This window comes from Nematolebias whitei, chromosome 2 (assembly GCF_014905685.2).
Source record: "Nematolebias whitei isolate Nwh7 chromosome 2, NemWhi1, whole genome shotgun sequence".
In the NCBI taxonomy this organism is placed as follows: domain Eukaryota; kingdom Metazoa; phylum Chordata; class Actinopteri; order Cyprinodontiformes; family Rivulidae; genus Nematolebias; species Nematolebias whitei.
This window is the reverse complement of record NC_056499.1, coordinates 61,482,523-61,498,353: the sequence shown is the minus strand read 5'-3', so window position 1 is coordinate 61,498,353 and position 15,831 is coordinate 61,482,523. Positions and strand designations below refer to the sequence as shown.

General features: G+C 41.1%; 1 protein-coding gene across 1 annotated transcript in view; it reads right to left on the bottom strand.

Annotated features, from left to right (window-relative positions):
• Positions 1–15,600, bottom strand: part of LOC119427526 (probable E3 ubiquitin-protein ligase HERC1) — a gene marked incomplete at its 3' end in the record, with an annotated part of 64,989 nt that extends 49,389 nt beyond the window's left edge. The window contains 4 exon segments of the mRNA XM_037695158.1: positions 10,135–10,255; positions 12,342–12,557; positions 13,272–13,561; positions 15,594–15,600. Coding sequence (XP_037551086.1) covers positions 10,135–10,255; positions 12,342–12,557; positions 13,272–13,561; positions 15,594–15,600 — 634 coding nt within the window.
• Between the last annotated feature and the right edge of the window lie 231 nt (positions 15,601–15,831).

Here is a 15,831-nt window from a genome sequence, read left to right as displayed (position 1 = left end):
CGGCTGAGGCGAGCTGGTCTGGGAAGCTCAGTCCTCACCTCCTTCTACAGGTGTGCAGTGGAGAGCATCCTGTGCTCGAGCATCAATGTGTGGCATGGAGGCTGCACAGCTGCAGAAAGAAAAGCTTTGCAGAGAGTGGTGAAGGCTGCACAGAAGATGTTGGAGTCAGTCTCCCCACCATCACAGACATCTACACCTCCAGATGCAGGAAGAGGGCCACCTGCATCATGAAGGACCTCACTCACCCAGCACACACACTTTTTGCCCCACTCCCCTCAGGAAGGAGGTTGAGGAGCATTAAGTGTAGAACCACTAGACTGAGGAACAGCTTCTACCCTGAGGCTGTTAGACTCATGAATCTCTAACTAGAATAATCACTGTGAAAAACCATATCATGTTGCTGCTGATCTGTTTCATGTTGCTGCTGATCTGTTTCATGTTGCTGCTGATCTGTTTCATGTTGCTGCTGATCTGTTTCAATGTTGATGTGTTCATGCGTGCACATCTGCTCACAGACTCATGTTCATGTTTGTGCTGATGTTCAATGTTTTATGTTATGACTGCTTAGTGTATATTTAGTTGATGTTTTTCTTAGTTCATATCTTAGATGTTATTACTGTTTTTCTTATACATTTTATTGTTGGATGTAACTGGGACCCTGTGAACATAATTTTGCTCCACCACATGTACCACATGAGGTGCGAATGACAATAAAGAAACTCTGACTATGACTTTCTGGACATGTCCAAACCATCTCAGTGTGTCCTCTCTAACTTTGTCTCCCAGTTGTTCAACCTGTGCTGTACCTCTGATGATCTCATTCCTGATCTTATCTAGCCTTGTCTCTCCCTTGGAGAACCTCAACATTTTTTTGTAATTCCCACTGTATCTAAACCATATAAATCTAACTGGTCTCACCTTTTTGTCACAAATCACTCCTGAAACTTTTCTCCAAGTACAGAGCCTTGAGGAACTCCACAAGTGATATTGCACAGGTCAGATCTTACACCATTTATTTGTACAAACTGTTTCCTATCTTTTAAATAGCTAGATACCCAGTGTAATGCTGGTCCTCTTATACCATATTTATTTAATTTTTCAAGGAGAATAGTGTGGTCAATAGTATCGAATGCTTTTTTTAAATCAACAAAAATACTAACACAATACTGTTTTTGATCGACAGCAGTAGTTATTTGTTCGATTATTTCCATGAGAGCCATTGATGTAGAGTTTTTTGCTCTAAACCCATACTGACTGCTACTTAGAATGTTTTGTTTAGTAATAAATTTATCTAATCTGGTCACAAACAGTTTTTCTAGAACTTTTGAGAACTGTGGTAATAAGGATATTGGTCTATAATTATTGAACACACATTTATCACCATTTTTAAAGAGAGGAACTACCTTAGCTACTTTCATATTGTCTGGAAATATTCCTTTTGAAAATGATCAATTACAAATATATGTAAACGTCTCGATAACATAACTCATTATGTCCTTTACAAACATCATATCCATGTCCACCCAGTATGAAACAATATGTAAAAAAACATATGTAACATTTATAAAAATATTTTTTATAAAAGTTAAATACTGCAACTTAACTTTGCTTTTGAATGAATGTATCAGCGTTTATACATTTTTAAAGCTACATAACAAAAAAATCAGAGATTCAGTGGTAGTTGCACAATAATTTTCATGTCATGTGACCCGCTGACACAAAACTTATGTTAAACTCTACTGGACCTGACAGATGAGGCACCTTCATTTATTTCTCATTTGAAGCATTTTCTAATTTTTCAAAATTGTTCAAAAATCATGGTTTTGGCTCAATAACTAATTAGAAAATGTTTTAAAATGAGAAATGAATGAAGGTGTGTTGTGTGTCAGGTCTATTAGAGTAGTTTAACATTAGTTTTGTGTCAGTGGGTCAAATCATGTAAAAGATATTAATTTTTGTTTCTGAAGTGTTTGGGTCGGTAATTTGTGGACGGTCCCTAAGCGAACCATTATGTCTCGGAGGAGGGGCAGACTGAAATCAGACTGCCTGCATCGGATCGAACAAGAGGAACACACCGCTGAAGACACCGAGCTCCAACGTCCGACGTCCAACGTAAAACTAGACCGAACCTACAGCGGTAGAGAAACGAGGCTCCAGCAGAGCACCAACAGTTCAGAAACAATTGGAAATGAGGAAGAAAGACTTCCGGTTTGGGACGCCAAGAGGACGACAGCTTAAGATAACAGCTCTCGATCAACACTCGATAAAAAAGCCCACAAATAGAATTAAATGTAGGAGCAAATCAGAACAAGAGTGTAATGAAAGGTGGGAGAAGAACAAGAAGACAAGTAACATTCAAGAATTCACGAAAAAATCCAAACAGACTCTGAGCCGAGGTGAGATGTCTGTGGCCGAGGGCAGCGAGCACGACCGTCAGGTGGAGGAAGAAACGGCAGGTGTCACAGGCCTATGCCTCCGGGACATTCTCCAGGAAATTAAATCTTTTAAGATTGAATTCAAAACTAACTTTGCTGCATTTAAATGTGACATAAAGAAGGAAAAGAAGGAAGAAATTGGAGGTCTTACAGAAAGTATCAACTTAAAGATCTCAGAAATAAAGGGCGAGGTATCGAACCACGCAGCAAGACTCGAAGAATCGGAGCAGAGAATCGCTGAAATGGAGAAGAGGAATGAAGCTGCAAAGATGCACTAATCCAGTCACTTCAACAACAAGAGCTACTGCTGGAGAAACTGGATGACTTGGAGGGTAGAAGCCGCAGGAACAACATACGTATTTTTGGCCTGAAGGAAGGTGCAGCGACGGGCTCAGTTTATTGAACAGCTGTTAAAAACTGTGCTGTCACTCCCACCTGATTCTGTGCTTAATATCCAACGTGCACGCAGAGCTTTAATATCCAAGCCAGCTGCTGATACACCCCCACGGTCTGTGGTGGTTAACTTTCTTCAAGATACAACTAAAGAGATGGTGCTGAAGGAAGTGTGGAAGAAAAAAGTTAAATACCAGGACAGTCAGCTGCTCTTTGATCATGACTACGCTGCGGACGTGGTCCGAACCAGGAAAGAATATACACACATCAAAAAAGTTCTGAAAGAACACGGGATCCGATTCCAGACTCCACTGACTAAAATCCGCATCCATTGGGAAGGAGTCACGAGGACCTACGAGAGCGCGCATGCAGCGGCAGAGGAGCTGAGACGGAGCGGGATGCAGGTGGAGGTGGAGAGGAGCAGAGACGCAGCGCAGCAGGAGGAGCAGCAGGAGGAGCCTCAGCTTGACAGTGGAAGGAAAAGAGAGCAAAATCAATCCAGAGGAGCAAACTCTACACAAAGACACTGCAGAAGAAAGAAATCAGATAAGTTAGACTTCCTCTTTGATCCGTCTTCTATGTAAAGTTCTTGATCGGTGCAGGTGTTAGTGAATAGGCTACTTTCAGACTGGATCTCACAGGGGGCCCTAAGGGACATACCCCCCCCCCCCCCCGACTCAACAAAAAGAAGTGGGAAACAAAAAGGTTTTCACAGAGCCTTTATGTTCCATGGTAAGGCATTTTTTCTTGTTAATGTTGATTTTTACGGAGGCAGGATGTCAAAAAAAGGGACTGACATTAGACTTAAAGGATGAATAATGTAACATTAGTGTCTATGAACGTGAATGGGTTAAATAATCCATGTAAAAGGGGTAAAGTAATTATTAACATGAGAAAAATGAACGCCAGCATTATATATTTACAAGAAACACATCTATCCCAAGAAGAACATGAGAAACTGAAGTAATGTTGTTATAGAAATACATACTACAGTACATGTAAGAGAAGACTGAAACGAGGAGTACTTATCAAAAATTCTGGGAGCTTTCAATGTATTAAAGAAATTAGAGATAATGAGGGTCGTTATGTAATTGTACGAGGAATATTAGAAAATGAGAAGGTCACACTGATTAATCTTTATAGCCCACCTGAGAGTAAGAAACAGCATGTTGAGACTATGCTAACAACCATGGCGTCAGAATCTGAGGGACTCGTGTTGTGTGCAGGAGATTTAATGTAGCTCTCAACCACCAAGTGGATACAACAAGCACCAACACAAGCAAGACTAACTTAGCCAAAACAATGAACATGTTTATGAAGGAACAGGGAATGGTGGGTGTCTGGAGGGAATATCATCCTTCAAACAAACAATATACCCATCACTCAATGACACACAACACTCATTCAGGAATTGACTATGTGCTTATGAACAAGTGGGACCTCCACAAGGTAACCAATGTGAAATTAGAGCTGCAGATGTCTCAGTTCACTGTTCCATCCAGGTGAAATTAGATTTAAATAGTAGGAGGAAAAACACCGTCTGGAAGTTAAACGTGGGCATTCTAAATAAGAAGGAGGTAAAGGAACAAATTACAAAAGAAATTAAACAATATATAGAAGAAAATGACACTGAAGGTATCAGCCCAATAATCCTATGGGATGCCTTTAAAGCCGTAATCAGGGGAAAATTGATAGCTTTAACTGCAAAACAGAACCAAATTAAAAGAACCTCTTATTACAACTTAGTAGGAAAATTAAAGTATATGGAGATAAGATATCAGACAGCCCACAATGCCCAGCTTCTTAAAGAAATCAAAGGTATTAAACAAGAAATAGACAAGCTTTTGACTGGGAGGGTTGAGAAAAAACTTAGATATCTGAAGCAAGATTATTATGAACAGGGAGCAAAAGCAAATAGATTATTAGCAAGACGACTCAGAAAACAGAAAACAGCAAATACCATGCATAAGATCAGAAACCATACCACAAATCATCTACAGAATAGCCAAGAAGCAATAGAAGAAACGTTTAGAAAGTATTATGAAAATCTATATAGACAACCTCCCTCTTCAAGCAGTATTGAAAAAACAACATTTCTTAATTCTTTGGATTTACCTACAATTGGAATTGAGCAAAACAAGACTCACAGCACCTGAACACATGAAGATACATCTAGAGCCATTTCGAGACTTAGGACTAAAAAATCCCCTGGAAGCAACGGGCTTCCAGCAGAGTGGTACAGGATCTTTAAAGAAGACCTGATACCCATACTATTACCATCATTCAAATATACAATAGAGGTGGGCCAGATCCCAATCTCCTGGAGAGAGGCAATCATCTCTGTAATCCCTAAGGAGGGGAAAGATACTGAATATTGTGGCAACTATAGACCCATATCTGTTCTTAATGTGGATTACAAGATATACACATCTATAATTGCTGAACGATATGGAAAAATCTGGCACATCTGATTGACGAAGATCAAACAGGCTTCATCCTGGGACGTAAAACTCAGGACAGTATTGGGAGAACCCTCCATGTAGCCGACTCAATACAATCCCAAAAAACTAGAGCTATCCTAGTGAGCCTAGATGCTGAAAAAGCATTCAACACTGTAAACTGGAACTTCCTATATGCAGTACTCGAAAGATTTGGTTTTTAATAAAGACTCAATTAAATGCATAAAATCAATTTATCAAAATCCTACAGCGAGAATAAAAAGTAATGGCAGTCTAACAAAGCAGATAAAGCTCGAGCGAGGTACTCGCCAAGGATGCTGCCTCTCAGCTCTTCTCTTTGCATTATACATTGAACCTTTGGCACAAGCTGTGCGGGACAGTGAGGAGGTGAGAGGAGTCAATATTAACGGAAGAGAACATGTCATAAGCTTATTTGCAGACGACATTATAATATACCTGGATAACACAAATCAAAATATTACTCCTTTGGTTGAGCTGGTGAATTCTTTCTCTCAGCACTCAGGTTATAAAATTAACGTTGCCAAGACTCAGGTGCTGTCATTTAATTATACGCCATCAGAAGAGATCAGAACCAAACTCAAGATAAATTGGGATCTAAAATCCATAAACTATCTTGGAGTAATAATAAGTAAAAAACTAAGTAATCTTTATAAGGTTAACTATGACACTATTAATCTCCAAATTAGACAGGACTTAAACAGATGGACAACTCTAGCATTAGATCTAAACTCAAGAATCTCTGTAATAAAAATGAATATCCTCCCCCGGTTATTACAGTATATATTTTTCAAGCTCTTCCAGTTAGGATCCCACCAGAGAGATTTAAATATGGGGATAAGATTATTTCTAGATTTATTTGGAATGGCAAGAGGCCAAGAGTAAAATATTCAACATTCCAGTTGTCAAGGGAACAAGGTGGAATGGCACTCCCTCACCTAAAGGACTACTACTGTGCAGCACAACTATCAGAGTCAGAGTCAGAGTTTCTTTATTGTCATTCGCACCTCATGTGGTACATGTGGTGGAGCGAAATTATGTACACGGGGTCCCTATGTCCTATGACCTGTAATTAAATGGTGTGATCAAACCTACTGTGCTAAGTGCAAAGACACTGAAATGATAGTGGGCGATGTCCCACTCCAGACATTACTTGGGGATGATAAACTTAGGAAGGCACAACAGCATGTTCATAACTTGAGTCAATAACTTCTCATACCTTGGACATGTGGTCTGAAAAGATAAAACAAATGGGAAAGGAAGTTGGGATGATACAGTACATTGGGTTGCACATGATGGCAGTTTTACACCAAACAAACATGATCAGGGATTTAAAAATTGGGAGTACAACGGAATAACTGCAATCTGTACTAGAATTAAAGATGGTAAGATGATGAGTTTTGAAGAAGTAAGAGGAAAATATCAACTAGAGAAAACTGACTTCTTCAGATATTTGCAGCTCAGAAACTATTTTCTGAGGGAAATACAAAGCTCTCAAACATCATATGGTGAACTTGGCTGGGTGATTAAGACCTACAAAGGGATTCAATTCAAGGAAATAACGCCATTATATAAAACTCTGATGGAGGACACACCAACACCAACCACATACATAAAAACTAGCTGGGAGAAAGAATCCAAAATTGAAATATCATCAGAAGAATGGCAGGATATGTGTATAAATCAGAGCACAACAACAAACTGGAGACTTGGGAGAGAGTTTGGGTGGAAAAACCTCACTAGGTTTTTCATTACACCCAAGATAAAGAGCAAACAAACCAAATCTCATCTACCATGTTGGAGAATGTGTGGAAATATAGAAGCAAACATACACACATATTCTGGGAGTGTCCAAAATTAGATTCATATTGGCGAAATGTGAATACTACAATCAGAGCTATCTTGGGATACCCATTATCAATATTTTAAAACAATGGATCTTGGAAATATAAATAAATGTGCATTGAATGAAGATATGTACTTGATTAAGATACTGTTAATGTCATGTAAAAAAGCTAGAACAAGAAACTGGTACCAGATGTCAGCTCCCTCCATACAACAATGGCTGAATATTGTTAGGGACATTTATGAGATGGAGCGAATGACCTACATTCTTAGACTAAAAGAAGATTTTTTTTGAACAAGTGGGAAAAATGGACGCACCCAAGAAGAGACATAAGGAAACTCAATGCCATTAACAGGGGAATTTCTAGACCATAAACATCTATGACTGAGATTTATTTTATTTTATTGTTCTTATTATTGCACATATATAATTTTATTTATTTGTTTTAGTTATTGCTGTATGAATGTGTGCACCCCTTTATTGTTATTTTTTGGAATTGTTATTGTAAAGAGAGGCCTGCTTAGGCTACCATAATCTGGAAAATGTATGAGATCCTTAGAATGTTATGTACTATTGAAAATGATAATAAAAATTAAAGTGGAAAAAAAAAGGGAAAGAGGAAGAAAAAAAACTATTTATTAACCGATTGTCGTGTTTTAGATTGCTTATTGCTAGTGAATCTATTCTGACCCAAAGTGCAGCCGTAACTGGTTCTGAATGAGGCTTTACAGACGCTCCCCTCTCTTCTAGGTACTGCGCAGAATCTTTTAGTGGTACGCAGTACCGGACCGTACTGGCTAACTTTCAGCCCTGGTTGTGACGTTACGTTCAGTTGTCTGTATTGTTCTGTTGGTATAGAACAGTGTGCGAGTGAAAGGGGGGTGGGCGTGACAGCTGTAACAACAACATGTATTTAACAATGAGTCACGTAATCTCTAGGATTTGAACCAGTATGTTTTGCATCCGATAAAAACAGATGTTAACAAATAAACTGGACAATATTCTGGAAATTTAGTGATATTTCCACAATTGTGGTCTAGACTGGTCTTGAAATAAAATCCAGAGTCTTCAATGACCGAGACAAGACCGAGACCATCAAAAAGTGGTCTTGAGACCGGCCCCAAGACCGGTCTCGAGTACTACAACACTAGTTGCTACAACTCTGTACATCACCCTTGTTCTTAAAAATGGGCACCAGCACACTTGTCCTCCATTCCTCAGACATTTTCTCACCCTCAAATAATATTTGAGTCAAAAACCTCACTGCCATCTCTCCAAGACATTTCCAAACATCCACTGGTATGTCATCAGGTCCTACTGCCTTCCTCTCCGGGTTTCATTTGTACACTGATTGATGCCGGAACAGCGGGCAGGCTGGGTGTGTGTGTGTGTGTGTGTGTGTGTGTGTGTGGGGGGGGGGGGGTATGTGGGTCCTTCCACAGAAAATGTTGAATAACAAAGCTGCCATTTCCTACATTCTGTTGTATTTTAAAGGGTTGTTATAACAACCAATTAAGATCTATATTTACTTACCTTTTTGATTAAATGAGTATTTTGGCGAGCAACAGCAGGTTGTGTGTGAGTAGAGCACTTGTGATTCGGTCAGGTGTCCTAACCCCATCCCCCCTCCTCTCACATCACTGTTCTGAGCTGAACTCTTCTCCACTGAATGTGTTGCTCCTGCTCCAGTCTCGTGGCACTGTTTCAAGCACCTTATGGCTTCAATTCTAGGTTGTCCAACTAACGACAAGCCATCCATCCATTTTTTATTAGTTAATGTCTTTTTGGCATTTTGATCGCTGTTATTTTGACAAATTAGTGCTGTTGTTTTGAAACGTGACGTATAATGTGAAGAACACATCAAACATTTCTCTGTATTTATTTATTCTTTACAGTAAAATGTTCTGATCCGTTCTGTCTGAAACGTAGCAGGAGTTCAGACACATCAGCAGTTGTGTGCACTCTGTGGAGCTGTTTGGAGATGCTGTGCATAACGTGCACTGTCCGCAGGGCATTTATTTATTCTGTTGAATAAATGATTGTTTCTGTTGTTGAACGAATCAATTCAGCAGCTTCATGTGAACTGCAGCCCCCCCACCCTCCTTAAGTGATTGGGGGTCTGAGAGGAGGGGAGAGGGGGTGTTTTTCAGTGCGCAGCGCCGCTGAGGAGGGAAAGAAAGGTGAAAAGATATGTGCACCAGCTCGCTCACATGTGAAACGTCTCAGCACAAAAGAAGAAACCGTCCAGAAGACCTGACTGAACATTGTTGGACATCAACAGAAACCCGACTGAAATGCAGAAAATCACTGTTTAATGCCGAGATGCTGAACATTGCCCTTGTTCTCAAAAAACGTTCAACACAAAAACAACTGGACTTTATTTGTAACAGAAGACGTTTCTCTCCTCATCCGAGGAGCTTCCTCAGTTCAAAGAGCAGAGAGTGAGAGGTTCAGGTTATAAGGCTGAGTGAGATAAGACACACACACATATGTAGATTGACAGTTCACACCTAAACACCTTAACAGTAAGAGTCTTTTGTTCCTCTAATTCACAGACGAGGCCCCTCTGTTCCCATCAGGTGTAAAAACCGGCTGGGGATCTGTTTTAAAGTTGCATTATATGTTTTTGAAAGTGGGAATCTGAGGCCTCCTCCTCTGTTAAGAGACGGCTTTTCTCTTTTTACATAAATTGCTTCCTTCACCCCCCTCTCAAACCATCTGTGTTCTCGGTCCAAAATGTGCACATTTTGGACCGAGAATCAAGAGCTTATTTAATTTATATATTTCCAAAATTTAATGTGTATATATATATATATATATATATATATACATAATTTATCTAAAACAGTGCAGACTCACTGAGATACAGTAAACACAACATGAGGCTAGACTGTTTTGTAAAGACTGTCGAGCCTTCCAAGTCCAATCAAGGTGACCCCACGTTTGCGGTTTAAACAAGCAACAATGGGAATAGTAGTGTTACCTATGTGGTGCTTGTTGGCCTGCAGGGCTCTCTCCAGTGTGACTGACAGCTGCTGATAGATTTTATGGACAGCTGTCTGAATCTCCATTTGCAGGCTCCTCTTGGCAGCTTTAATCCCATCCTGCACAACAAGCATCAGTCAAATCAGGATATTTTGCTTTTCGTGTATCGGGCTTCATCAGCAGAAAACTTGGGATTATCAGAGATAATATAACCAGATATATATAAGCAGATTATCTGGTTCTCTGAAAACTGAGAGGTATCTCACTATGGGAAGCACCTTCAGGCATGACCAATCATGGAAATTCCACTACCACCAAGTCTGTCAGTAACAGAACTACCCTGCGCTTGGCACAGGGGCGTCCTCCCCTTCATACGCTCCCCTGCCCTCAACTGGCATTTTCATGTGTATTTCTTCTACGGCACTATGCAAGCAGGGCAACGTGGTGGGAAACCTCACTCCATTTTCACAAAACTAAGATTACTCTGGTAACAAAAAGTTCTCATTCAAACCTCATTGGTGTCTCACTATGGGAGCCAACTCTCTGATTCTATTATCTAAATCAGATGAGCACCTCACCTGAAAACAATATATAAAGGTTGACACCACGAGTCCACTCTAAGGTCTGGTACAGTGCTACGATCCCCTCACTATGGACTGAGTGTACCAACAATGACAGTCACATCCACAAGTAGCATCTCATGAAAGTATGTCATGATGCCCAACTCACAATTGCAAAGATATTCTCCACTGAAACACCCCAGACAAGAGACCATCAGGTAAACATATGATTGGTGGAATGTGCTTTCAGGTATTGCCTTCACAATCCAGCGTGACAGTCACTGGTTGAATGGAGGCTTCTCTTTAAGGCAGAGAGCTCAGGATGCCAAAAGCTAGTTACTTCTACAGAAACCTTTTACCCTGTCCAAGTAAACACCTAACACATGCACTGGTTTCAGTTCAGTTGCTGAAAAAGCCTCGAGCCAGAAGGAGGAAAAGCCAGCAGTTCTAGTGACGAGTAGGGATGGGGCCGATCCGATATCGGCAAAATTTATGTACCGGAGTTTTCCGATCCATGATGCACGTTGGCTTCAAAATATGGAATGGATTTCCTGAACGGAGTCGTGTCTCATGAGCCCAGAGTAATAAGACCCGCCTCACATTCAGGAAATCCAGTTCATAGTTTGCAGCAGCTACAACGTGAGGGCTGAGTTAGCAGCACTGTGGCTAACAGCTAACAAACTTTTCATTGAAACATGTCGCTGTGTGGAAGTATTTTACACTAAACACCACAAAACAAGACAGCAACGTGCACTGTCTGCAGAGCCATAGCGCCACATTAAACCACGGTAAAGTTGTTTTTACGATGGACATTCGAGCTCCGTGGCTTCAGCGTGGCGCTGCTCTGAACCCGTTTGCCTGAACTCTACCCTGGCGATGGACGGTCTCCTAGCTGGTCCTTCTGTGTCCTATTCCCAGGCTTTGCCTTATCATTTTTTTTCTTTTTCCTTTTCCCTCGTGTTCACCCTTGTGCCCTCCAGCCTTGCAGTTCCCCTCTCATGACACCCTCGAGTAAGTTTTGTTGCCACGTCAGCTTTTGTATCAATAAACATTATTCTTTATTTTACCCAAGTTCCCTGCATCTGCTTGCACTTTGTTCAACCACCACACCAGACCATGACAACATTAGCTTGTACTGTTCGTACATAAACAAACGTCGGTTCTGGTCCGAGCTGGAAGTTGCGACTATAATTCATGCGAGGCAGCATGGGGGCTAGGAATAAGGTGGACAGAGTGGCAGTGGTCACGAGAGCCAGGATCAGTCAGCGCCTCCTGGGCATGCTTCACTCCACTGAATGCGATGCAGAGAGGATTTGGTCCTTTCCTTGGTGAGTCAGCAGGACAATGAGCAAGGAAAAGACGATATCCTTGGCATTAACTGTTTTCCCCTCAGAGAAAGTCAACAAACACTTCTGAACGATCAAGATTTATATACAAACTGAGACAGTTCAGAAGCTATTCTATTGCATAGAAGAAAGTGAGAATGCCAGGTTTGGGAGGGGTGCGTATAAAGAGGGATGGTACTCCCTGATTGTTCTGTCAGAGACAGACCTGGTGGGAGTGGAGCTTTTCCAACTGGTCATACCTAAAGGTGTTTTCCATAGTGAGAAACTGAACGAGGTTTGAAAGAGGACCTCCTCATTACTTGATAGTGATGCAGCTGCATGCTCTCGCTCTTCAGGCCTCCGGTACCAACGGTGCCAAGACCAAAACAGCCAGCCAGGAACTGCAGCCTGACGGAGGTAAGAAGAAAAGAGGACTGGAAGGTGCTGCTCCATCGATTAGCACTTCCAGACTGGCTGCCCTTCTCTTCCATGCTAGAGATCAACACCACAATCTGATGGAGCGCTTCCAAACGCAGCTGGAAAGACAAAGCACATCCATGCAGTCAACACAACAGTTAACTGACAAACGTTTTCATCCTCGTTGTCGTTAATAATTTTCCCTGTATAATAATGAGAAGATGACAAAACATGTCAAGACAAAAAGCTGTAAAACCTGTGTGGGGCGACAGTTAGAAAATCACAAATGTGAAGCATTTGCACACCAATATTTGAGGGTAACCTGTTCCAGATAGCACGTTTAAAGACGTGTGATATCTTTTTTTAAATACTGCATACAGAACAACTTATACTCTGTTGCTACGTTAATAGTACTGACTAAAGAAGTGGTCATTTTTGCAGTGATTGATACAAAAAATGAAATTGTGCTATTGCAATCAGAGCTTTTCTTCATCTCTTTTTTCATTAAGCAAAATGAATCCACTAAATGCTCAGAATTTTCTAAAGATCTTCCTGTTTGACGAGATTTTTTAAATTGTATTTCACCCACATGATTTTCAGCATGAATCCCCTCCCCCCTAAAAATAAACTCTTAACTTGAAAACACACTTAAACAAGGTTACGGTATATTTTTCATAACCGTATGTGTATACAGTTTTATACAACTGAATATTTCTGTGCATTTTCTTGATTGAAGTGTACACCAGGTTTGAGTAAAACATGTACGCACATCTTTGAATACGAGGCGTCGTATTCCACCTGACAGTCCTGCGAAGACCTAACAGCCGCCTCACCTCTGCCCTGCTCTGCTGCTGCTCCATAGCAAGAACGGTAGCCTGAGGGCTAGTGGACATGCTTTCCTCTGGTTCCTTGAAGGCTGGCACCAGGCCCACGTCGCCGCTGATGAAGCAGACCATGTTGTCAATGAGAGCGTGGATTCCCAGAGAGCGGTTCAGGTCCAGGTCCAGGTCCAGGTCCAGGTCCGACTCCTCGCAGGAGTGAGCGGAGCTGTAGCTGCGCTGGTGGCTGAGTCTAGACTTGAACCAGGACTCAGCCAGGGAGTCAGGAGAGCTGTGAAGTACACCTGAAGAGGAGCAGCAGGAAGAGAAGAAACTTTCAGATGCAGACAGGGACCAGGGCCAGCTGATGGATAGACAGAGGTCATTTTAAGAGATGATTGTTGCTTCTTCCAATGAAACAATGCTGACACATGCAGCCTTTATTACTGTCTGCAGTGGAAGAGTCCCAGAGTCCAAGCCTTGCTGCTGCCACGTTAATCAGTCCAAACCTCCTGATCCAGCCCTCACAGCTTTACGTTTTGATTCAAGAAGCCACATGGCCTGGAGTTCTTTAAACACAGGTTCTGAGTGACATTTAAAGGGTTCCTTCACACATTTTTCCTTTGTTTTTAGTTCATACTCAAGTTTCGTTGGACAGAGACTGCAGTAGTTCAGCAGTCATGGGCTGCAGTCCTCTAATCCTGAGGCTGCAAGTTCGAGCCCGGTTTGTGTCGGAACGTGCACCTGGGGTCAAACAGTCACCAAGTCATGTGAATTTGCTCGCTGTGAAAACTCCAGCAGAAGAAAAACAACAATTCAGATTTAGTCTGACATGATTCAGCAGATCAGAAAAATCCACACGAAGTTCAAACTTGCACACAAAATATCTTAGTTTTGCTGTATTTCTTCTTGCTCCATATTCATCCACCCGCTCCCTACGATCACAGAACAGTCATGTCCTTCTCCTTCCACAAACTACATTCAAGACCAAGGGAGACGGGGCAATCTGTGAGGCTGCCCCCGCCTCTGGAACTCCCTGCCTCACTTTCTGAGAGCTCCACAATCATTGGTTGACTTTAAAAAGGCTTGAAACCCTTTCTTTTTAAGCAAGCCTATTCTGCCTCCACATGATTTTATCAATGACTTTAGTTGATTTTTGATTTTAGTTGCACTTTATAGCACTTTGAGATTTTTGTTAATGAAAAGTGTGTTAGAAATTAAATTCATTATTATTATTATTATTTACTTGCAAGTGGCATGCAGTTTGTCTTATTGCTTCACTCCTCTGAAGTCGCTCGCTACAAAACGATTTGTGTGTCAAGAAAAGGGAATAAACTGGGACACAATAGCTATGTTTACATGTGCACAATTTTTTGACTGGACTGAAATGTTTTCAGATTAAATAATTCAAAAGTATCGTTTACACGGGCACAATCTGTTCACGATGAGCGTTTACCTGCAGCGGGCTTTGTTCTGAACAGCAGTACTGACATGTGCAGAGTGGTAACTCTCCTTAACAATATCACAGAAGAAGAAGTTCTACTTCCTGGATGAACGTAAACAAAGCTGAGCACCAAAATGGACCCGCGACAGGTTTTACTGACGGTGGAGACGCTGCGCTCCCTGACTGAGCTGCAGGTCATGCACATCATGCTGAGCTCTTTCAAAGTTTCTAATAAAAATGTTGTGTTGCTCACTGACCAGTTTTACTTCCCCGACATGCTAACATTGTTAGCATTAGCCAGGAGGAAATGACAAAGTCGCACATGAGCAGTCAGGTCAGTTGTTCACCATCAGATAAAAACGAACAGATCAAGTGTTCACATGCGCACCGATCAGGTTATGGATCGACATAAACCACCCGTTTGGTTCTGATCACAAATTATTTCAGATCACGCTGAATACACAAAAAATAACCTGAACGGGGCGTTTACATGACACACTTTTATTCCAAACGGCCTTTTGATCCGGTTACTGATGTCCATGTAAACACAGCTAAAGAAAGGCAGGAACACCTAAAAAATGCAGGTGAGAAAATGTGATAGATGCAAATGTGTTCACGCAGTAACACATTTATAGGTGACATTTACAAAAGATTTCCAACTACAGTAAACTTGCACTCATTTCATGAAGTAGTAGTTTTATTTTATTTGTAAATACTGTATGACTGGCGGTGAGAAATTGTTTACCAAAACTGTCTGCATGTGAAGAGCAACTTTGGCTTCAGTCTGCCGGTGGACCCTGACAGCAGAGCAGAGTAAAAGAATCCTCTGCAGGAGGAAGTTGAAGATAGCGATCAATGACTTACTGGTGGGCTACTGTAGTTTTATTTTTTACCAGCCATGGTACCGGAACTGTTCAGAAAAAAACATTTACTGTGCGTATTTGTGTATGTTACCAGTACATATTTAATTAAATGTAAAAAAAAAAAAGAAAAAAAAAAGAGTGTAAACATCTCATGTTGCAACATGGACACCCGTGAATTATAGACAAGCATGGTCTGTACAGGTCCTTCTAAAAAATTAGCATATTGTGATAAAGGTCATTATTTTCCATAATGTAATGATAAAAATGA